This window comes from Gopherus flavomarginatus, chromosome 5 (assembly GCF_025201925.1).
Source record: "Gopherus flavomarginatus isolate rGopFla2 chromosome 5, rGopFla2.mat.asm, whole genome shotgun sequence".
Taxonomy (NCBI): Eukaryota; Metazoa; Chordata; order Testudines; family Testudinidae; genus Gopherus; species Gopherus flavomarginatus.
The window spans coordinates 8,500,300-8,525,398 of NC_066621.1; the positions used below are offsets into that span (position 1 = coordinate 8,500,300).

General features: G+C 39.8%; 1 protein-coding gene across 3 annotated transcripts in view; it reads left to right on the top strand.

The window, feature by feature from the left end:
* TRIM33 (tripartite motif containing 33) overlaps positions 1-19,961 on the top strand; it is a 73,227-nt gene extending 53,266 nt beyond the window's left edge. For 2 of the 3 annotated variants that reach the window (XM_050954271.1, XM_050954272.1), the window contains exons 11-20: positions 988-1,188; positions 4,543-4,675; positions 8,035-8,098; positions 8,511-8,670; positions 9,593-9,939; positions 10,341-10,464; positions 11,422-11,496; positions 12,199-12,351; positions 14,705-14,755; positions 14,839-19,961. In XM_050954271.1, coding sequence (XP_050810228.1) covers positions 988-1,188; positions 4,543-4,675; positions 8,035-8,098; positions 8,511-8,670; positions 9,593-9,939; positions 10,341-10,464; positions 11,422-11,496; positions 12,199-12,351; positions 14,705-14,755; positions 14,839-15,051 — 1,521 coding nt within the window. In that variant the 3' untranslated portion in view covers positions 15,052-19,961. The remainder of the gene's footprint in view (positions 1-987; positions 1,189-4,542; positions 4,676-8,034; positions 8,099-8,510; positions 8,671-9,592; positions 9,940-10,340; positions 10,465-11,421; positions 11,497-12,198; positions 12,352-14,704; positions 14,756-14,838) is intronic. The other variant, XM_050954273.1, reaches the window with a different exon arrangement.
* Positions 19,962-25,099: the final 5,138 nt, after the last annotated feature.

The window sequence follows — 25,099 nt, forward strand, 5'->3', positions numbered from 1 at the left end:
TGTGCTCCAGCATACCAAACTTTCATTTAAAAGTCTACTTAATTCACTGATTGGTCAGTTCTCATATAGATAAAAAAGTGTGTGTTTGTGAAGAGATGAATGTATGTATTTCAGCTGTATGGGAACTACACGTGTGAATGGCTAACCTTTTTCATGTCACGTGCTGTCTGATATTTCAAAGTTACGCAAGTGTGAAAAATCTGATAACTACTTTTCATAGTTTTCATTCTGCATTTTAGTCAGCTAAGAAGCTGAACCAAGAATGACTGGTTTCACTTTGTGGTGGCTGGGCAGTTGCTGAGTTTCTTTCTCAGATTATTGCATGAATAAAAATTTTCATGATTTTTGTAAGACTTTTTTTAAACTAAGTGTTAGTCCTGAGCTACAATGGATATGACCCTATATCTGAAAAAAATGTGATACAGACTTTTGATAAATATTCAGAATAAAAATTTCTGTAATAGTGGGAGTTTCTTTAATTAGAAAAGCAGAAGGAAAGAATTTTTAAAAAACATAACATCTTTATTAATGCTTTTAAAACATCACAACTATGAATACTGTGCACATGCAGGCTCTACTAAAGAAGTCTCTGGATTAAAATGCTGCATGTCTAAGAAAATACTCCAGCCCCCCACCCTTTATTCTCCTCTCCCCTCCTCATGTGCAGCAGTAAGGAACTAGACAGGAGGCAATGGGAAGTCCACATGGTACATCAGTATCTCTAGCAATTCAGAGTGGTTGGCTGGCTTCTTGTTACTCCCCATTCCATTCCAATGTTCACTGCTGATTGGTTGTTTACATTGTATTAGATTGTAATTTTCATACAGACAAGTGACTCCATATTACTAAACTAGCTTGAGAATAGCTAGTTGGGTGTCAGAGACCATCATGTAGTTTAAAGTCCTACAGTTTTACACCCGAGGTGAATATTTTGCTGCCTTTAGTCCTAACACAATAGTTGTCTATTTTTCCTGACTCTTCCAACAGCATTCTAACCCAGGGCATGCCGGGCCCTTTCCAGTTGTTTCAGTGCACAACACCACTATCAATCCAACTAGTCCTACGACAGCTACCATGGCAAATGCAAACCGTGGTCCAACAAGTCCATCTGTTACAGCAATAGAACTTATTCCTTCAGTCACAAACCCAGAGAATCTACCTTCCTTGCCAGATATTCCGCCCATACAGGTTAGTGCAGAAGATCAGCTCATTCTGCTGTAGATGAGGTGATCACTGACTTTCCTTCATTAAAATCTTTCTTTCTTCACGTTTTTTGTATTTGCATTGTTACTTTCAGTTTTTGATACGGCTGTTACTGTTTGAGATCATTCTAGGTCGTAAGAACTGGAATTTGCAGTCTTGTGTTGGATATACCAACTGTTGAACCATCCAGCGTTGATCTACTTACAGCAAACTAATGTTAAATTAGGCAGCGCTTTACAGAGTGATGTGTGATGCTTGATATAAAATATTGACACCAAGGCACACTTGGAGTCACAAGAAAATGTCAGTCTTATGTGACTGTTTTCAATTACTTATGGCTTGTCTACGCAGGAAAGTTATACTGGTATATTTAATGCTGGTATAATTAAACTAATAGTTATTTAAATGCCCGAAACTTGAGGCACCACCAGCAACCTTAGTTCTGCATTCATTTCCTTCCAGAATGTGCAGAGTAGCTAAAAACAAACTCTGGAAAGAAGGAAATATTGAGTTAAGACTGCATTTTGGGAGGTTATTTTAACTCTGTCCTATTTGAGCCAAGCCCCAGCACATCAGAAAAACATACTCATCACTGTGCTCTCACAGATGCTACAGAACACACTGTAGCAGAAACATAGCATGTCCCCTTTAGCCATTCCATTACTGTGACAACAGACTGCCTGGAAACTCTCTCTTGCTTGAACAGACCCCTAATCTTGCCGCACATATACATTTCACTCTTTTAGGTATGTCAGTTTGGCGCACACTGACATACAGTTCATGCCAAAGTTTGTGAAAGTTTGAGTTACAAACTTCATTAACTTTTTCTGAATTGCTTCCCCAGTACCAGCTGAGAGAGATCCTGAGCAACCAAGATCAGTTGGGGGAGGATCATAGCTATAGTTTAAGCCTAGTTGTTTGCGCAAAAAAAGTAAAAGATCATTTTGTAAAATGCTGTTATGTTTTTGGGGTCTATATCTCATAATCTACTGGCTCAAATGACCCCAAACTTGGTCAGCTAACACTATCAAACACCTCTGTGAGACACAGCAAGCTTAAGACAGTGAGCGCTTGGATTTCAGAGCACTTAGAATAGTCCGCTATTAAACCGAAAGCAATGCTGAACCTTAACTATAGAAGCTGGTGCTCTAATACTGGTATAACTTCCCATGTGGTCACTCTCATTCCAGTATGAGTGGCTTTTTTTAGTTTAGCTTAAACCCCTTCCAAAATGATCTAAAATACATTAAAAGGCACTCTTATAGAATCAGAGAAACGTAGGGCTTGAAGGGACTTCAACAGGTAGTCCTTTCCCAATGCTGACATAGGATTTAATGTACCCCGGTGCAGGGGGATAAGCTATATTGGTATAACTATATTAGTTAAATTCCCACCTTCGCTTACTTCAGGATAACTTTCCCATAGAGACAAGCCCTAACTTAACTAGAACCTATTTTGCTATTTGGTCATCAAGTCAAGTAATTTACTTACCTAAAAGTATATCAAGAAACAGAGAAATGTGCAAAGGCTCCAGGACAGCTGTAGCACATTTTTGAGGTGATTAAATTGGTTGGCAGTGCTGAAGCTCATTATTGTTGAGCCACTGGAAAAGAAGAGCTCACTAGACTATGGCCTTGCAATTTTAAGCAGATTTTATGGCCACCAAGGTAGAAGAGACTGGTGGTATGATATGCCATAACATAAGCTTAACTGGGTGTCTTTTGGGTGTTTTGAAAATGTAAAGTCTTCTGTAAATGCTGTGTGTGCACCTCTCGCTGTGATACCTCCACCAAATCTTTCTTCCTAGAAAAATAGGGTATAAAACTTAACTCATGACTACTCTTACAAATATTGGCTTTAGTGAAATTGAGGGCGATTAAAAAAAAATCATGTTTCAGTCAAAATAGATTTTTTTACATTACTAGTTTTTTTTTCATTTTATAGTTTTAAATTGTATTTGTTTCTAATTTTCTTATGTTACTAAGAATTCAAATTTTACATGTCTTTTTTTCTGTTGAAGTTTTCACAATTATTGTGTCTGGTGAAAAAGAGAAGTCTAGTGTTTCATTAGCATCCTTACTGTGAGAACAACACAAACTCTCACAATATTGATAAAAAGATAGCTGGTGTTATATGTGCAACTACCATTATCTTTTGACAAGTTGAACTTGCCCGGTCAAAGAAATGTGAAACAATTCGACCAGGCTATACTTTACCCTCAGGGCTAGCACCCTGAAGTCAGTGGGATTTGTATTTCTACGTCATTTAAATGATTTTGAAAATCCCATCCTTATGTTCCAAAGTATAGATTTAAGAGCCAAATTTTAGGCTCCTATTTTTGAAAATTTGAGTCTAACAAAGTTATTGTGAACTTTTTTATAATGTATTGAAAGTCTAAACTTTTTGTTAATTCTGAAGCAATTTTATGTTGAAGTGACAGTTTTTATGCCACTAAGTTTGTAATAAAGATACAATTTTAGCCCTGACATGGAAACACTTCTGCATATGCTTAACTTCAAAAGTATGTGTAGTCCCACTGAAGTCCATTGAACTATTCATGTGAGTAAAATTACACACCTGCCTAATAGAATTAGCGGCTTAGTTTTCAATATCTGCTTTTGCCTATAACAGTTTTTGTAAAAATCAAATAAGATAAATACTGGTAGGATAGCATTTTTAAAGAGCATTTTTAATTTAATCATTATATATTTATAATCTGAAGTTGTAATATAAATTCTCTAATTGATTTTACAAAGTCTCAACCTGATTTAATCAGGGATCTAAAAAAAAAGTCTAACAAATTATATTAGTCATTTTAAATTGCCTTGATTTGGTGAAATTAGAGTTTCTTTCTTATACAGTGAAGACATTGAATAATTGAAAGGTGAACTTAAATACCAAGCCCCCTAATATGCTTGCTCGTGAGTCTTGACTATTAAGACTAAAATAAAAGCATATCAGAACATCACAAATTCTGGTACAGTTTTTTATTAGGTTTTGTCCACAGTTCAGCGTTAACAGGTGTAAGAAATTAACTTGCAAGTACAGAAATGTTCTCTGAATGGAGGTTGTAATCCTCAGAAGATGAGCATTCAGAACATATGGTGAATCAATATTGCTTATCTTTATTAAGTGGTAGTAATTGTGTAAGTGTTTCCTCATAAGTACTGATGAGTTACACTGGTAGAAAACATTCCCAAATTTAAATTTGCTAAAACAGTTGTCAGGTAACCTAATGTGCATGTATATTTACATGTGCAAATAGATGAAAAAATGGTAATGGTTTAATCTCATTTGACTTCCCCAGCTGAAGTTTGTTTTTGTTTGATTTGTTTTCAGCTGGAAGATGCTGGTTCAAGTAATTTAGATAACCTACTAAGTAGATACATCTCAGGCAGTCACCTACCCCCTCAGCCTACAAGCACCATGAATCCTTCCCCAGGACCCTCAGCCCTGTCTCCAGGATCATCAGGTAAATTGGAATGAGGGTGGTAGGTATTTGATATTTTACACTTACAATCATTTGCAAGCAATTTTCTCAATGTGCAAGGTCCTTTCTTGGTATGTTCACCCAGAGGTTCTCTCAACAATTTTTTTGGTGGCCTCAGAGTTTGTCCACCAACTGTTGCTGGTGGCTGCTCTGACAATTTTTGCTAAAATACTTTTTCCCCCCATCACCATCCAGGAGGCTGTGGCTGCGGCTGCAAGAAAAGCCCCGATGGCCACATTTGAGAAACACTTGCCTTTCCTCGTAAATCAAACCCTCTAGCACCCTACTCTTTTTTCCCCAAATGAAGTTTTTATGGGAAGGAAGTGTCCAGAAGGAAACACAGCATTCCAGTGGCCCAGAGAGGGACCAGCATTTTTCTGTGCTGTGACGTAATACTTCTCAGTGTTCCTCAAAAGTCCATTGGACCTTTTTTGTAACCATATCATCTTGCAGACTTAGATCTGAGTCCACAGTTCAGTTCGAATGATTTGACTTGGACAGAAGAATCCCATGCACTGCTGCAGACTAGGGACTGAATGGCTAGGCAACAGTTCTGCAAAAAATGACCTAGAGGTTACAGTGGATGAGAAGCTAGCTATGAGTCAACAGTGTGCCCTTGTTGCCAAGAAGGCTAACGGCATTTTGGGCTGTATAAGTAGGAGCATGGCCAGCAGATCGAGGGATGTCATCATTCCCCTCTATTCAGCATTGATGAGGCCCCATCTGGAGTACTGGGCCCCAAACTACGAGAAGGATGTGGAAAAATTGGAAAGAGTCCAGCGGAGGGCAACAAAAATTAAGGGACTGGAACACATGACTTATGAGGCGAGGCTGAGGGAACTGGGATTGTTTAGTCTGCAGAAATGAAGAATGAGGTGGGATTTGATAGCTGCTTTCCGCTACCTGAAAGGGGGTTCCCAAGAGGATGGATCTAGACTGTTCTCAGTGGTAGCAGATGATAGAACAAGGAGTATTGAGCATTGGCCTGCTAAACCCAGGGTTGTGAGTTCAGCCCTTGAGGGGGCCATTTGGGGATTGGTCCTGCTTTGAGCAGGGGGTTGGACTAGATGATCTTCTGAGGTCCCTTCCAACCCTAATAATCTATGATTCTATGAAGTTGCAGTGGGAGAGGTTTAGGTTGGATATTAGGAAAAACTATTTCACTAGGAGGGTGGTGAAACACTGGAATGGGTTACCTAGGGAGGTGGTGGAATCTCTTTCCTTAGAGGTTTTTAAGATCAGGCTTGACAAAGCCATGGCTGGGATGATTTAGTTGGGGATTGATCCTGCTTTGAGCAGGGGGTTGGACTAGATGGCCTCCTGAGGTCACTTCCAGTCCTGATAGTCTATGATTCTATGACTTGCGAAGCTCCAAGTCCATTCCAGGTTTTGTGAAGGGAACTTACTGAATTTCATTACATACCCCACTTAGGGAGAGATCCAGAGTTATGTAAGGAGTTTGCTATTTGTGCAATTCTTTTAGACGTACATATAATTGTGAACGAAGCTTTTGTTCTGCATCTGAACAAATTACATTACCGAAATCACCTAACATTCCATAATGCAAATGGCCATTTCAGAAATCCAGGACACAAGAAAAACTGGTTTCAGCAATTCCTTACAGGTCTTTTCATCATTTAGGTCTTTCCCTGCAGTCCTCCAAGTTTACTTGGTCTGAATTGTGAGTTAGTGTATGCTTACAGTATAAATGAATTTTCTCTAAGCTTACATGCAAAACGCATGCCGTGGGTCTGCCTTTCTGCTGACTTTATTTGCAATAGCCAACAATCCAGCTGTGTTAAAACAGATGAGTAGAAAATTTGTCCTGAAACGTGGGTTGAAAATAAGACTAGAAACTTAAAACACAAGTGACAACTTTTGTTCAGAGACTTACATATATTTGCAACAGACATTGGTGGCGATGATCAGATCAGGATAATTCATAGATAAAAATAAGAGGCATTTAGATCAAGAATATGGCTTTTATATTTGCACTAAATTAAGTAGTCACTGGGATTCTAAATGAAAAGGCAATTGATACAGAATCTGGCATGTTTGCGTTAGTTTATCAGATCTACATTTCTGTGTTTGAGCCAATGACTAAACTAGCAGTGGTTCTCAACCAGGGATACATGTACCCCTGGGAGTACACAGAGGTCTTCCAGGAGGTACATCAGCTCATCTAGATATCTATCTAAAGTAACTCCTCACTTAACATCATCCCAGTTAATGTTGTTTCGTTGTTACGTCGCTGATCTATTAGAGAACATACTCATTTAAAGTTGCGCAGTGTTTGCTTATAATGTTGTTTGGCCATGGGGCCTTGGAACCAGCGTGTGCCGGCAGCCCCCCATCAGCTCCATTCCCCACACACCCCCAGCACCTCCTGTCCACCAGCGGCCCTGCAGATCAGCAACTTCCCCTTCCCTCCCTGCACCAATCAGCTCTCTCATGGTGTTCAGGAAGCTGGATGGGGTGGAGGAGAGAGCGAGGATGCAGCGTGCTGTGTGGGAAGGGGCTTGCGGGAAGGGGTGGAGTGGAGACAGACCTGGGGCAGAGCCAGGGGTTGAGCACCTCCCCTCTCCCCCCCCCCCAGCACTCTGGAAAGAACAGCAAGAGGAGTAGCCAGACGATGCACCCTCTTTCACCATCTGACTGCACCACAGCAACCAAACTTCACAATCATCATTGCTGAGTACAGTATTAAATTGCTTGTTTTAAATTATTTAAAACTTTTATTGCATATGTATATAACATCTTTTGTCTGGCAAAAAACATTTCCCTGGAACTAACCCTCCTATTTACATTAATTCTAATGGAGAAATTGGATTCATTTAACATCATTTCAAGAACATAACTACAACATTAAGTGAGGAGTTACTGTGGTTTTACAACAGGCTACATAAAATGCACTAGGGAAGTTGATACAATTTCATAAAATTTCATAGACAATGACTTCTTTATACTGCTTTATATACTATACACTGAAATGTAAATACAATGTTTACATTCCAATTGATCTATTTTATAATTACATGGTAAAAATGAGAGTAAGCGATTTTTCAGTAGTAGTGTGCTGTGACACTTTTTGTTTTTTAAATGTTTGATTTTTGTAAGCAAGTAGTTTTTTAGGTGAGGTGAAGCTTGGGGTACACAAGACAAATCAGACTGCTGAAAGGGGTACACTAGTCTGGAAAAGTTGAGAGCCAGTGGATTAAAGGATCACTGACATGCATGAATCACTGGCTTATTCCATTTAGCATCACTTTCATTTATGTTGTAGAATACTAGTTGCATGTAACCTCCTGTAGATGTTTATGAAAAGTGTTATACTTTTTCAGGGTTATCCAATTCCCACACCCCAGTGAGGCCACCCAGCACCTCCAGCACAGGCAGCAGAGGCAGGTGAGTACATTCTTAATTAACAATGTGTGGCTGAAAAATCAAACGTAAAGAACATGTTAAAATTTAAACTAAAATCAACAGCAAGTCACTATTAGCTACAGTTATAACTATGACCTCTTAACTGAAGAGTGAATGCATATAGGAAAATAATTACTGAAAAATGATGTTGCCAGATGTCTGTCCTTATATTTTGTAAAATGTAGGCGGCGTGAGAAAATTCACAGTAATAGCTTTGGCTTTGAAATGGCTAAATTGTTTTAAACATGGAAATGTAGGACTGGAAGGCACCTTGAGAGGTCAAGTCCATCCTGCGATGAAGAGGCAGGACCAAGTAAATCTAGATCATCCCTTACAACTGTTTTGTCAGTTACAATTGCAACTAAGCTTTCCATGTATTCTTGTGTCTTTCTAGCTGTGGTTCATCAGGCAGAACTGCTGAGAAGACTGGCATTAACTTCAAGTCTGACCATGTGAAAGTCAAGCAAGAGCCAGGGACAGAGGAAGAGATATGCAGTTTCTCAGGAGCAGTGAAGCAAGAGAAAACAGAGGATGGCAGGAGGAGTGCTTGCATGGTAAAGTTGCTTTGTGATTGCATGTTACCCTGTCCCCAACAGCATCTTTAAGAATCTGGAAATCCATAAATGGTGCCTAAGAGCCCTGGAGACAGAAGGGCAAGATAGCAGCTCCTAGTAATGTCCCTGAACTCTGTTCTGTATGGGCCGGTTCGAGAGATGAGAGGGCATTTCAGTTTCCTTGATACCTCTGCTGCAACGGCAGCTAATGCTGCCAGCTGCGTTGAAGGGTTTAGTGACATGGACATCAGTCTACTGGCAAAAAGACTAGGATCCCCACTTGTTTGATACATGCCCCCATACAGACATCAGATCGTAGCCGTTTTGTTCACTACTGAGCTGGACTGGATTTGACCTGTCATTTGTGAAAGGCGTCCGTCCTATCCCACCAAGTGTTACGTATATTGCGGTTGGGTAATACAGCAGTGAAAGCTGTACAGTAGAAACAAATCGGAGCTTAATCTCAAATTGGCACCTTATTTAGGACTTGATTCTGTCCTTTGGTGTACGTGCTGAACATCTGATGTGTTGAGCCAGAGGCAGGCTAGTCTCCCAGCTGGTGCCGTCTTTGGGATCTCAGTAAAACTACCATCAAGGGTTTAGTATGTTCACTGTTTTTAATCTCTAGGTGGTAAAGCTTCTGATAATTCACTGGCATGTTCTCTCAAGATCAATCTGTTGAATGTTTGTAACTCTATTAAAGTCCTATGCAATTTAGCACAGAAAATAAGGTATACTTGTTCTCCATGCAGTATGTAACTCAAATATCTGATAAGGAATTGTCAATGTTTGTTTGTTTGGGAAGCATTTTAATTTGGAGTGCTAGTAAGCAGCAGATGGTCTCTGATTCCCAGCATATGAGGAAAGATGAATTTGTAAAACTGATCTCTTTGCAGATTTTCATGCAGTAATTTTATTTCAGCTTAGCAGCCCTGAGAGCAGCTTGACACCACCTCTCTCCACTAATTTGCATCTGGAAAGCGAGTTGGAAGCATTGGGAAGTCTTGAAAATCATGTAAAAACTGAACCAACAGATTTAAGTGAAAGTTGCAAACAGTCTGGACATAGTCTTGTAAATGGGAAATCGCCAGTGCGAAGTCTAATGCATCGGTCAGCTAGAGTTGGAGGAGAAGGCAACAACAAAGAGGATGATCCAAATGAAGACTGGTGTGCTGTATGCCAAAATGGAGGCGATCTGTTATGTTGTGAAAAGTGCCCCAAAGTGTTTCACCTCACTTGTCATGTACCAACACTTCTCAGCTTTCCAAGGTATCAGAAATTAAAATAATGTTAGTGGTGCCCAAAAAGAGCTTTGTGGGCTTACTCACACAGTGAAACTCAGGATCTGGAACCTCAATGCCCAGGAACAGCATAAAACCTTCCCTGCCGTGTATATTGCCTTCACTCTTAGAATTTATTTTGCTTTATAGTTATTCTTTGCTGATTCTGTCAGTCAGTATTTTCCAGTGATTTTTAAAGTGGTGCACAGAGTGTTTAGTGCGTTCATGATTAACGCTTACACCGTGATAAATTCTACACATTAGAGGAGTCTTTAATGAGGTAGAGCTTTACTTTTGAAAGGCATAGACGCTATAGAAACATCATAGTAGTTGCGTAGTAGACGTAATCTCTGGTGGATTCCTGGACTAATTGTGTCTCTTCCTATTTAGTGGGGAGTGGATATGTACGTTCTGCAGAGATCTAAGCAAACCTGAAGTAGAATATGATTGTGACAATTTGCAACATAGTAAGAAGGGGAAAACAGCACAAGGCTTAAGTCCTGTGGACCAAAGGGTATGTGTCAAATACTGTAGGTATCTGCATCTAAAAACTCATCTTTGACTTAACTGATCGTTATTGGTCATCCTTGTATTATAGCTGTACTTGCCCAGTAGGTTAAATATATTTTATTAGCTGCGTGCTCACAGAAATTTTAATTCACATTTAAAAGTTAACTTTATTTCCTACAAGTTTTTAATTGGAAGCTCTTTTGTGGATTTAACATGGATATTTTAAGCTACCTACATAACGCTATGTAAATTTGATGCCTTAAATTCACAGGGAGAGGTGCTGATAGGTATTTCTAAGAGCATATGTATGGCAAAATGTCTTGAGTGTGTCAGAATGATTTCTAGCTTTATATATGGAGAATCTATAAGGTGTGTTGAATCAGCAGTCAGAACAGTCTTAGAACTTCTTCACCGTGAATAAATTCTTAAGAGGAACTTACCAACAAATTGAAATAAGGAAATGTTTGAGGGAAAATATTGAAAACAATTATTTGAATGGAATTTCAGATTGTTTAATTCTGGATTTATGAAAAAATACATCAGACCTGAGTGTCGTCCAGTTGCATTTAACAATATGAATAGTAACAGTGTCGCTGAACATCTTCTGGTTGCTTTGTTCTGATTTGGTTATTTAATGTATTGGCTTGTTCTGCAACTTTTGTTTTATTAACCCCAGCTTTCTTTTGGGGAAAGGAAAGCCAGAAATGGAGTTAAGAGCTTTTATATTAAGTATATTGTGCTAGCCAAAGTAAAGGCACTCTTTCCTTCTCCTCCAATATGCACTCTATAAATGTTACCTTTTACACTCTTACAATGAATGAAAAGGCGTCTAGGCTTGAAGGACTTAATTTCCTACTAGTGAGACTATGTAATCTGAACCTATTTACATTAGTTAAGTACCAACTTTTAGACTGAGGATTAAAAAGGGATATTCACTTGAAGTTTTTTGTTCCTTTGCAAGAAATGTGAACGTCTCCTGCTTTACCTATATTGCCATGAGCTGAGCATTGAATTCCAAGAGCCAGTCCCAGCCTCGGTGAGTGTCCTGCTGCATGAAACTATGAAAAAAATAAAATGTCATCAGTGTCACCGAAAGGCCACCATCGTGACAAATTTTGTTTTTTGGAATGAGTTGCTTGTTCTTGCCATATTTGTCATTCTGACCCTAAAAACCAGTGTGAAGTAAAACCAGTCTGAAAATTTCACTGATCTTACCTAGCATGGTACTTCTGAACCATTAAACTTCTTACTTAAAAAAAAAAAAAATCCTTTCCAATAGCAATAACTGAATGGACTGGAGAGGATTAGGGATATCTTATAAAATGCAAAATATTTTACCATTATGCTTATCAAGAGGCTTTAAAAGAAACTGTCAACCATTTGAATTAAACCAAAAATCTGATCTGCTTGACAGTCTTGTATTTTAAGATGTAAAACAAGTGATTTTAATTATTCTAGAAAAGACAGTGATGGTCTAATATAATCTTTATACACAGGTTTCTTTCCCAAATACTACTAATTAGCACTAAAAGATAACAAAATATGTTGTGTTAATAAAACCTTGGATTGCCCTCTTTCCTCCCCCATAAACTGAGGTAGTTGCTTCTGATTGTTCCCTCATGTGCACATTTTTGATACTCTGATAAGTAGATTTAATTCTGTTCCTTTTGTGAAGTATAAAAATTGCATATCTATCTTTTTTTGGTGATTTGTGATTAGATGTACACTTTCTTCACAGATACCAAACTACTATAAAATTATAAAGAAACCAATGGATTTATCTACAGTAAAAAAGAAGCTGCAAAAGAAACATTCCCAGCACTACCAAACTCCTGACGATTTTGTGGCAGATGTCCGGCTGATCTTCAAGAACTGTGAAAGGTTTAATGAAGTATGTTAACTTCCAAACTCCAAAATTTTTTGCATTGAGATTTATTTAGGCCTGATTCCACAGCTGCCTCGCACAAAACTGCAACTTGCAGTCTGTGGGAGTTCCATGTGTGGAGCAGATGCAGAGTCAGGCCTTTTATAAGTAAATATAAACCAATTGATGACAGATCTTGCCTTTGGTTTTTGTTAGAATAGGCTATAAAGTGCACTGAAGGAAAACTTTTACATGTGTTTGTGGGAAATCATGAACTGTGGAATAGCTGTACTTATGGATTAAATTCATGATGTGGGGGAGCAGTTATTTGATAAGGCCTTCTGGCTGGCCCATCTTGACTGGATTGTGGCTGTTGCTGAGAACTGTGGTGTGGCATAAATTGGGTGGTCCCCCAAAATATTCCAAATTATGTCAAAATGGAATATACTATTATTGCTTATCAATATTATGCCATAAATTTGTACTGATAAGGAAAAAAGTGTATCTAGAGAGAACCCCTACTGGTTGTCTCTTTCTGAGCTTCCAGAGTCGGGCTTTCATAACTGTAAGCAGAGCCCCAAAAGTCTTTCTGTTAGTCCCCAAAAGATCTGGCAGTTCTCTCTTCTGGCTCATAGGTGTCTAGTGTGGCACAGAAGCAGACATTAAATTGGTAGCCCACACAGGGATGTAAAACTTTTCTGGGGAATGTGGATAGATGCGCTAGCAGCTGTGGGAAGTTTGCTCACCAGTTACTGAAGAACTTGCTCACATGAAGAGCTGAAGAGTGTGATCCCTAGTGTGGAGGTACCACTTAAGGTGGTGTAGAGTATAGCAGTAATAAAGTGGAACAAAGAAAAGGAAAACTTAATCTGAATGTCACAGAAAAGTCCTTGATGCTGAGTCCCTGGAATATGGAATAGTCCTGGAGAGAAGTGGGGGGGAATGACCATCTCTGGGACACTTAAAGCAAGATCACATGAAGGCCTGCAGAATGTACTGTATGGAGTGATCTTGCATGGGCCCTAGTGATGGTGAAATGACCTTGATAGTTCTCAGTGTGTAACTTTAGTTTTCTGATGTTTAAACAGCATTTCTGTCCTCTGCACAGAGAGGCGCCCTTTGGAGCGAACAAACCTATGTTTAAAACTGACTGAGCCTCACGTAAAATATTGGAATAATGAAAATAACCATTAAAAACAAGTTTTAGAATGAGGCACAATAGACTTAGACACAAGTGCATGGGACTTGACCTCTTTATAACCATCTGTCAAGTGGAGGTTAATGGAGGAATATGGAAAAAGTGCATCTTTCAAAGCTGTTTGATCTAGGGAGTGAATGAGGCCTCCGCTCTGGAGGAAACCACTTCTGCTGCTCTTTAATATAGTGTAACTATGGCAAGAGTAGCAGGCGGCTCCAGGGAACAGTGGTTCTTTAAAAGGACTCTTCAGACGTAGCTGTTTGGAGTCTCAAGTACTGACTCTTACTCTGGAAACTGAGGTGGTCCGACCACTCATGACTGGACACAATTTTGTCACAGTAAAATTATGCATAATTCACAGCACGGTCACAGGTTAAAAAAAGAGAGAGAGAGAGAATTTCATGCTATGATCGTGGCCACCTTGTGGACCCTCCTCCCATGCATTAACAGTTTTAGTTCACACTGATCTAGTCCTCTTTGAAACAGAACTAGATCAAAGCAAACTAACCAACTTTTAATGCAGGGCAACTGGGTCCACATGAAAAGTTCATTAGCTGGCTTTAATCTAGTCTCCTTCAAAGAGGACAAGATCACAGTGAACTAATGAACTGTTAATGTGTGGCAACAGGGTCTGTATAAATGTCAAAATCTACAGTCCCATAACAGTGATGACCACCATGACATAAGTCAGATCCTTACTCATGACACAGGTTCAGATACAGTTCCTGCATTTTTATAACTTGACACATGAAGGTAATCAAAGTGGAAATGGATCCTGCAAGAACACACTATCATTTCTTTTATAGACAAGATTTATACAGGAGCTCTTCTGTTATGATTGAAACATAGAGCACTTACTTTCCATGATAACATTCTGGGCAACTGAGTTTGATAATAAAGGAACATAGTCATGAGCGTTTATTATAATGTGTTTTAACATGACCGGGAGCAGCTGCTTATACGATAGTTTCATATCTTGCCAAAGGTTCATGAACCATAGATTTTGAACCAGCCTTATAAAGAGGGTGACCTATACAACATTGAATTTTAGAACTATACTTATCTGGTCATAACAATCTGTTTTTCCTGTTATGGCTAACTTTAGTCATCCAACCCTATGCAATCTCATAACTTTAGAAAGGATTATAATTTCATTTTTTTTGACTCTGGTATCCTTTTTAGATGATGAAAGTTGTTCAAGTTTATGCAGAAACACAAGAGATTAATTTGAAGGTAAGCGTTTCAGACCACGCACACTTGGTGAAGGGATGTGCATTACCAACAGGTGAATATTCCTTTTTTCTTTTTATTTGCAGGCTGATTCAGAAGTAGCACAGGCAGGGAAGGCAGTTGCATTGTACTTTGAAGATAAACTTACAGAGATCTACCCAGACAGGACCTTCCAACCTTTGCCTGAATTTGAGCAGGAAGAGGATGATGGTGAAATAACTGAGGACTCCGATGAAGATTTTATACAGCCACGTAGGAAACGTCTAAAATCAGATGAAAGACCAGTGCATATAAAGTAATCTGATAATATGGACCTAAACCTATTGTAAAAACTGTTATTTAAGTGTTCCTGGAATATCATCATGCCTTCAGTGGTCATTTTGAAGAAGCTGATAGCTTTTAGACAGTATTAGATTACAAAAAATGTGTACAGAAACATTCTTGTCAAAGGGGGAAAAGTTTGGTTGTAATTTTTTGTGGGGTTGGATTATTTGGAATTCCCTTTTCTTTTCCCGAGGACACTCTCGGCATGCTCTCACAGTTAGACGTGGGTGAATGTTGATAAAGATGCAGAGTTGATATAGGATGCTCCTTGTACAGATAAGTGGACTGTCATACTGCCTAGTGAACTCTTCTGCAAGACTGGACCAATACAGCAACTGTATATCACTTTCACAATGGACTGTCGTCTAAACTGTAAGAAACTTCGCTAAAACATCCCCTCTTGTGTGAACTTAAGTGTGAATTGCATCATTGCTTTTATCATCTTCTCATTTAAGTGATGTTGTGAGTAACTGATCTTCTGTGTTAATTCAAATATCTAGATTCTGCTTTCTTTACAACGTTTTATGTATAGAAACATTACAAATGATCATTAAACTGTTCTAAATTGGCAAGTGCAGGAGTGTGAGTTCTTAATACATGCAGGAATAGGCCTGGTTGCAAAGAATGCTTTTCAGTATGGTTCATGCATATTTATTAATGGAGTCCTATACACAGAACACTTAAATGCATTTCTTGTTGGAATTCTTAGGATTTTATTCTCTTCCAAATCCCTCTGCAGAGGCAGATAGCACCAATATTAGTTATATAATTTTCTATACTTGTACATTTAGACTGAGAAGATAACTGGTGATTTTCCAGTCTTCCTTAATATCAGTTTCCGATAGACCACTATTGGCAAACAATAACCTGACTACCAAATGTGTAAAATTTTCTGTGTTCACTTTGTCTTATTTGTAAATAGTGGATTGAAATTTTTCACAGCTCAGCAACATTTGCTGGGTTGTTTTTAAGCTTATATGTATTCTTACTAATGTTCCTATCAAGAACAGATTTGTAATATATGCTGTCTTTCTAACATTGCATTCATATTAAGGTTCTATCTAATTTTATTAGAGAGCCACTCAGAACTTTCTTCAGAAGCAGCTTATGAAATACCTAGAAAGATTAGAATAAACCTGTTGGAATTGGGTTACTTATCCAGCCACAAAATGGAGCACTTGCACGGACCAGGGTTTGAAATTTTGAGTGATTTCTGGTTGAATTCTGAAAATAGATCAGTCCCTATCCAAACTCTGTATAAAGTAGGCACCTCTACTTACACCTTCCCATTGAAAACTGCCTTGATTGCAGCATTTGTGGGTAGACATAACAGCACAATGAACTGGTTAAACTTCCTCTACTGGCCTGATCTGCAAGGATTGGCACTAAGAAATGTAATTTTTTAGCCTTTGTACAGATGCATCTTTTGTTAGAATAAGATGACAGTCCTGTGTGTGACCGCAGACCAGATCATGGTGACCAGAATGTAAATTGCCATGAAATTTTGCTTGAATACAGCAGATCTGTGGCAAATGAATTATTTTTGGCATGAGCGATTCATATGACAAACGTTGCATGTAAAGAAAGATTTAACTTAACCATAAAGTAGAGGTAAATATTTTTAGCAAAAAATGTATTGAATCAAAATAAATGATGGTCTAAAAAATTCTTTATGCAAAACACTTAGGATTAATTTTCTATCTACATAGAAAAAAAAATAAATTCACATGTGACTAAATCCTTTCTAAAATATTAGAAGGGCTCTGAAGGCATTTATAGCTTTGTCTTACTTCCTTAGGTTACCTTAGATATTACACTTGAACAAAATTGTTGGATCCTTTTGTTTTATTTTGTTCAAATGGTAACATTTTCTCAAAGGATTTTGCCCCATTAAATGGAGTAATTATAAACCATTTATATTTGAATACAAAAAGTAGTTACCCGATTTCTTTAAAAATGTACATATGTACATTCATGTAGTGACATTTTGTTAAATCTTTGAGTGTCAGAAGAGAAGGATGGGAAGTGTGCGTAGGAAATTCTAACCTTCTGGGTAAGATTAGATCACTTAATGACTACACTCATCACCTGCTCATTGTGCAGTTTCTGGTTTATCTCAGAAAAACTTGTTAATTTGAAAAGGAATATTCACTATTAAATTAACAGTGGGAAATGAGATTTTGTGGATTGTCTTCAGTTTGTGTTGCTAGTTTTTATGGCATTTAAACACTACATTCTGCAGATGTCTTAACATTTTGAAATAACCTCTCAGACACTTTAGATTTGTTCTCTATATGAACAGGTATATTCACTATAAGGAATTTTGTTAAACTTTAAAATAGCCTGTATTCCATTAGTTCCATCTACAAACCATAGTTAGTGACATTGTGCTTTGATCCTGGTCACAGTTTCAAGTTTTATTCTTGCACGTTATCCAGTAAACTTTAAAAAGTTGGTTTTTCCTTTCATCTCTGCAGATGACCATAAAGATTATTGCTTTTGATTATATGAAATTTTGAACTGTTGGCAAGAAATCTTAAGCTTTCTTAACTTGTGTACAACAAATTAATGAGAACAGTCTAATCAAGTAAATGAGAATGAAGAACAATTCAATCAAGTAAATATTTTTCATTTTTTCTTTCCCTTTTGGTACTCCAAATATTCTAAGTCAGAGTAACTTTTTGTAATTAGCTAGGTTCCATTCATAAAGGATGCTGACGGATATATAAGCTGCATTAACCTGCTTCTTATTCCCTTAGACTGTGATAATAAATTTATCCTACAACTGTTCAGAGTTCACTCAGCCAAAATGTATTTGTGCCGGGTTGCATATACTTTACTTAATAGCAAATTGATTAATTTTGTATTAACATCTGGAATGTTCGGAGCAGCTTGTTTGGCAGTTGATGGGTACTGAAGGATGTGTGTGCAATAGATGCAAATAAAAGTGAGCTACATTGGAATTTAGAACATGGCCTTACATTAAGGATAAGCCTTGAAGCAGATATTGGGGTGCGCTGTGCATGCATCATAGTTTATCTGCACAGTTGCAATGTTCTGATGTGATAGCAAGAGGATATTTTGACATGTGATGTAACTATATGCTCTGATCTTTAAATGCTCCTGTGAAAAGATCATTTGCATCTCACTTTTTGTTGTAAATGGTTCTGAGGTTTAAGTTAATCCAAAGAAGTAAAAGGTAACTTGCTTTTGAAACAGGTGTGAAAAGTGTGTACAGTGTGCTAATTGTGGACTTCTCAATTACCTCAGCAGGTATCCTGCCATGTAATTACTAGTGATTAGTGTTAATTTAACCAGCTACATAGGTTCAGGTCTCTTACTTGACTGTGCCCTGGAATTAAATCGCCTACCATGTAATGTTAAGGCTGAGTTACTGTCCAAAAAGGGTGTTCCTCTAACTTTTAAAAGTAGAAATGCTCTGTTAAGTGTAGATAGCTTGTTTCTTGTGAAATGTCACCATTAATATTATGTGGTATGGCACTGATGTTATGTCAACATACTCAACACTGGATCAGTGAAATGTTTTATAAACATTTCTGCAAGCTACCAGAACTGAGATCTTTAAAATTAACCCAAACTTACCATTCTGTTGTATAACCTAGTTTATTAGCTGATCCTATTTAAGCTTAGGTAATGGCAACAGTGTTTTAAAGTTGTGTGTATGATGTACTGGATGTAGGCTATTTTTCTTGTTTTCTTATTCTCTTCCTGGGAAAAAGCAATAAAACTGCTTTGTCTGTTGCCTATTAGCATGACAGGAATCCTTTCCTTTGGCTAGTGGTTTTATAGGAAAGTTTGTATTCATATCACCAAGTCTAGCTTTTAAAACAGAGTGTGCAGGAGTTATTGACAATATAGTGTGGCATTTTATTTTAAAAATTGGGGAAAGTTACATATTTTTTTAAAAAGTAGGTGTTTGAGTAAATAATGAAGGTACTTTTTTAAAAAATGTATATGCCACAGTTTACAGAGACATATTTCAGACTAAACGTATATGTTGTAACTTCAGATATGGCAATTTCTTTTACTTGGTCAAAATGCATGTACAGTAACACTTCCATCTTAATTCCTTGTTTGCCTACTCGGGTCCTCCTTTATATGCTTTTTAATGTATCTGAATCAAAATAGTTTTCAAAAATTGCAGTTAATTTGGATATCTTTATTGTAACTGAACTATTAAATGTATGAAATGCAGTTTTGCCCTTTTCTATTGAATGATCTTTACAACTGAAGGCTGCCTTCTTTAAAAATAACTGAATTTATACAAGGAAAGGTACTAAAAGAATTTTGTAAGTCTGCTTATTATAGCATTCACTCTAGAGTGTGACCTAAATTTAAAGGAATAAAAAAATAAAATGCATGTCTGGTAATAGTCTGCAAATGTGAAAATTTTCTTAAGTTCAAAACATCCTGAAATATGTATATAGCCTATAAAGATTTGTGCAATTGCAAGCCTGTTTTAATTTTATATGTAAGCATACTCATGGAAGGGTTAAATTCACAGCAATCTCAATAATTTCTTGTTTCCAGCAATTAAACTGGTATTCTTTTTGCACATAGTTAACTTTGCTCATCCTTCAGTATGATTCTTCAAAAAGTGCTGTTTCTGTGGTATTGTATTATCTGAATAATCATATTTAACTTTAACAGTTACAGTTTCTGATTGTTCTGTTCCTGTGTTTTTTGCTGGTGTGTAATAAAGGCAACTTTTTTCTTTCATGGTTATTTAATACACTAGCTGCCTGTAAATATTTCTTGTTAAATGCTCTGGAATGTGGTGTAGAAGTTGTACTAGATCAGTTTAAAGCATTGTTTGAAAACCACTTTGTTTTGTTTATTTCTATTAAATTAGAAAACTGAAGAATTTTTCAATTTGTTTCTTTTTTTGCACATCTGAACTAGACCTTTAGAGGGCACACATGTATTTTGATAAGTCATTTTCACGATAGTGGGAAACAGTAAATACTTAGAACAGAAGTTTTGTACAAATAAAAGTAAATTCCATTGTTGGGGAAGACTATCAAATAAAGAAGAGAGCAGTATTTGGAGCATGAGCTAGAACAGGACAAAGTGTAAAGCGCATTCCTTGCATGATTTCTTTGTCTAATGGTCCTTGTTTCTCTCTCTCTCTCCTTTTGGCTTTGCTGTCGCCACACCTCTCTCCATCATGGTTTGTGTATTTACTCATTTTAAAATGGAACTAGATTGGATAGTACCAGAAGGTGCATTCTTGGCTTGCCCAATGCTTGTTTTGGAGAGGGCAGTCTCCAAATGGTGGCTAAACAGTAGGAACAGTTACCTAGAACTTAATTCTGGCAAGTGTGAGTGAAGGAGGTTGCATGGCTTTGAAAGTTCTTCCTCTTGGACTTTAGAGGCTCTCATGTTTGAGTGCTATCTGCATGAGCACTTGTAGAAAAGTGTCTTACGTGTGTGCACATACATACAACACCAGGAACACTTCAGCATGGGTAATAGCTGCCTGGTCATGACGGTGGTTGACCCAGATAGTTTGGCTGCTATACCTTGCAGTCAGCTCCATCCTATTTGTAGAAGAAAAGTCTTGGAAAGAGAAGAATTGTTTGTTGTCATCCCAGGTATGACCACAGGCCTTGTCACATGCAGAACTAAATGCAAAACCACTCCTACTCAGGTATACTCTATTCAACCACAGCTGTTAGTTTTAAGCAAGAATTAATTCTGGTAAGTCCTGTGGTTGTGGGTTCTGCAGGAGGTCAGGTGATCACAACGGTCCCTTCTGGCCTTAAAATCTAGGATGAGGAAACACTTGGGAAAGGCAAGTTCTCCACACGTAACACACCATTGCTCTGCGCATGCATGCACACACACCAAAGCCCCAATGACAGTCTCCTGTGGGTGGGCAGGATGGAAAGAGATTGATTTCTTCAAGTGTTTGGGTGGTGACTAGGTACCTTGCAAGCACCTAGATAGAAGGTGCTGCATCTCTAGCACTAAGCAGTGTTAATTTAAGATTTTGCTGAAATATGAGGTATTCCTTCTTGCAAACACATCCATTGAAAATCTCTGCTCTCAGCTGAGCACTGTCCACCAACACATCTATCTGTTGTGGGCTGTAGTAGAAAGATGGGTGGATCTGAAAGCAAACTCTTCTTTTGGGTGAGAGTATTTTGCTGCCAGCCCTAGCATTTGTCTTTATAGAGATGACATTTATGTCCACCGTGATTCCCCATTCCCACAAATGCATATGGAAAGGTTTCCAATGCTGTGCATTTTGAGATGCTGGCTCTGTAATCTGCCACTAGTCATAGAACTGGGGGATTAGAAGGGACCACAAAGGTCATTTAGCCTAGACTCCTACCAAGATGCAGGATTTGTTGGGTCTACACCAGTGGGTCTCAGCGGGGTACACATACTCCTGGAGTACACAGATGTCTTCCAAGAGGGTACATCAATTCATCTAGATATTTGCCTAGTTTTACAACAGACTACACTGGGGTGAAGCTCAGTGGTTTGAGCATTAGCCTGCTAAACCCAGGGTTGTGAGTTCAGTCTTTGAGGGGGCCATTTAGGGAACTGGGATAAAAATCTGTCTGGGGATTGGTCCTGCTTTGAGCAGGGGGTTGGACTAGATGACCTTCTGAGGTCCCTTCCAACCTGCATCTTCTATGATTACATAAAAAGCACTAGTGAAGTCAGTAAAATTTCATACAACTTGTTTATACTGCTTTATATACTATACACTGAAATCTAAGTACAGTATATTCCAATTGACTTATTTTATAGCTGTATGGTAAAAATGAGAAAATCAGGAATTTTTCAGTAATAGGGTGCTGTGACATGTCTGTATTTTTGTCTGAGTACTGTACTAAGCAAGTAGTTTTTAAGTGAGGTGAAACATGGGGGTACGCAGATCAGACTCCTGAAAGGGGTGCAGTAGTCTGGAAAGGTGGAGAGCCTCTGGTTTGAACCATCCAAGGTAGATGGCTACCCAGCCTCCTTTTGAAAACCTCCAGGAAAGGTGCTTCAGTGACCATCCCAGGCGTCTGTTCCATAGTCCCACTGTTCTTACAGTTAGATTAAATCTCATGAAAGACTCCCTAAATCTGCTAAAATGTCCTGCCTTAAACAGGCACCTCCCCAAGTGCTGGGACTTGGGGGTCCCAGGGGTAACAGGCCCATGGGAGCTTTGGAGGTGGAGGTTTTATTGTGCACATCTTTCAGCTAGTCTGTAAAGTTGAGGGCATTTTCCCCTCTGCATATTGAACACAGTCTCAGCCTTGTCAGTGCTGCTGCTGCTACTTCTGCCAGACCATCTGCTCCATCTCCTACTGTGCTGTTCATTTGGCCTCCCCCTGTGGCTAGACTCTCATCTGTCAGTTTCAGCACCACCATGCTGGTCTCCATTCAATCTCCTGGGAACAGACTTCCTCTTTCATTCTAGCTTGTTTCTTTTAGGTGACCTTTGTCCTGGCTTGCTTCAGTGAGATTCAGAATCTTCCCTACAGCAGAAAGGAGAGTTTGATTTCCCATTGTCAAGGTTTAGGGCTTTTAACCCTGTACTTCCAAAACACTAGCAGTTGAAGACACTTTTCCTCATCACAGGGCTAAGTGGCTGATTTTGGAACCATGGCACGGTTACTGCAGCTGGCCGAGACACTCAACATTAGAAAACTATTTCCATGGAGAGAATGTGATTTCAGAATGCTCTTATCCCCAGGTGGAGATTAGCTGGTGTCTGCAAAGTGCCTTCTTTTACTCATTCCCATCCTTACTGCAGGCTGCAATTTCAGAGATCAGCGTGGTGTTGGCAGTTGTCACAGTTGAGTATTCCAGTGCTTGAAGGCTGTATATAGGGTTGGGTTGTGTGCCATTATGCTCCTGGTCAATCTCTTCCATAATACAGGAACAAAGCATATTAAACTAAACTCCTCCTGCTAAAATGAAGTGCTCTGTACAAGTACATTGTGGCGGTGAGTTACACAGGCTAATTCCTTAGTAGGCTTCAAAAATAATTGGACAATTACATGAATCAAAATACCTAGAGGTGGGAATTAAAATAAAAAGTGATATTAAACCCTTCTGCTTGGGGCTACCTCTCTGCTTTGCCGTGCAGCCTTTCAGAAGGGATGTGCCAGATTAGTGTTGCTGTGATCTGTACTACCAGACAGACTCTGTATTGCCCTCCAGGGTTTAGACCATATACAGAGGTTTGACTCTGCTAGGGCTGCCCTGGCAAGGGCACACAAGCTGTTTACAGCACCAAAAAGAGAGCCCAGGGCCCAGCAGCCCATGGTCATCTCACATACGGGGAGAACTCGCTGGCCATGCAATGTCTTGCCGCATGGCCTGGTTCAAAGAGAGGAGAACAGCATGACTAACTCCTCCCACTCATGCCTGTGGTGCAACAGGAGGTCTGTGGTGTGCAGCTGAAGGGGCTGAGTTCAAGGCAGTATAGGAACCGCAGTGACCCAACTAGTGTGATAGTATTTAGCAGTGAAGTATTTAGCAGTGAAGTTGGTCATTTTCTAATATTTGTCTTTCTATTGCATTTTTCTTATTTGTACTTAACAGAAGCTGGGCGTGGCACTGTATGGGCCAGTGTGTGTGAGGCTGAGCACCAGGAGATGATGCTTGTGACCAGAGGACAACCAACAGCTGGGCAGACCAGGAGCAGGGACAGGAGCCTGACCCCACCCCGCTTGCCCAGCTCAGCAGGGGTTAATAGTGGTCCCCATCTAGCTGGTGTGCGGCTGGCCTGAGATGACCCAGTTCCACCTCCTACTGCTGCGGCCTCTCTGGGTCCGGGGCTGCTTTTGTCTGAGCACTTCTTCAGGCTCCTGACTGAGTGTATTCTTAAAGTGACAGCATGCTCATACACTTGGCCATATACATGCATACACACACTCTTCTTCACACAGTCCCCCCAACACACACACCAGGGCTCCTGCATCCAGGTCACTTTCCCCACCTGTGCTGTGCTGAGGCATCAGGAGCTGCTGCTCTTCTGCCCTCCCCTTACACAGCCAGCAGGGAAAGTGACCTAGGTCCAGGGAGCCTGACATCGCTTCTTGCTCTCCCCTCACAGCCTCCTAGGGCTGTGCAGGGTGGAGGAGCAGCAATGCCAGCTGCTTTGTGCATCTAGGTCAGTTTTTGCAGGAGGGGGATGCAGGGGTTGGGGTGAAGGGGACATAAGAGGGTCAGTGATTGGGCTAAAGGAGACAATGCAGGGGTTGGGGGACAGGAGGGAGGTGCAGGGGGTAGGAATGAAGGGGGTGTAGGGATTGAGCCAGGAGGGAGGTGCAGGGATGGGGTGACGGTGGCACAGTGTAGGGGGGACAGGTTGGGGGTGTAGATTGGGGCACTGGAGGGAGGTGCAGGGATGGGGTGAAGGCACGGTGTAGGGGTTAGCGTGCACGGGGGCACAGGTTGGGGGTGTAGGGATTGGGGTACAGGAGGGGGAGCCGGCATTAGGCACAAACGAGGCACAGTGCAGGGGTTGGCAGGAAGGGAGGGTCGGGAGCCCATGGGCGGCACCAAAATGCAAGTTTGCCAGGGGTGCCTTTCCCCTAAGGCTAGCCCTACCGACCTCATGCTTGTTCCCCCAGGACTGGCACTAGACTGTAAGGGTGGGGGGAAGGATTGTCCCTCACCTCTCTTTGTGCTGATCTCTGGGATGCCTCCACCAGGAGCTCCTTCGCTGGGCCCCAAACTGCTTCACTCTTAACGTGTGAGGGTTGGTAACACTGCTGCCGCTGCCCAGACGTGCATGAACCCATGCACTGGGCAGAGGGCAGGGGAGGCTTTCAACAACCACAAGCTTGATCAAAAAACAATTTACCCCCCCAGCACCACCCATGATTTTGGATCCACTCTATTTTATTTGGGGCAGGGAGAGTGAGGGTGGCAGCACTAGGCTAGAGCCTGGCAGGCGCAGGGGTTGGTGCAGCAGCTCTCCAGGTGAAAACAGTGGTAGCTAGTGCTGGGTGGAGGCTTGGGAGGCTGCTGTCTGCCTGGGTGGGGGCT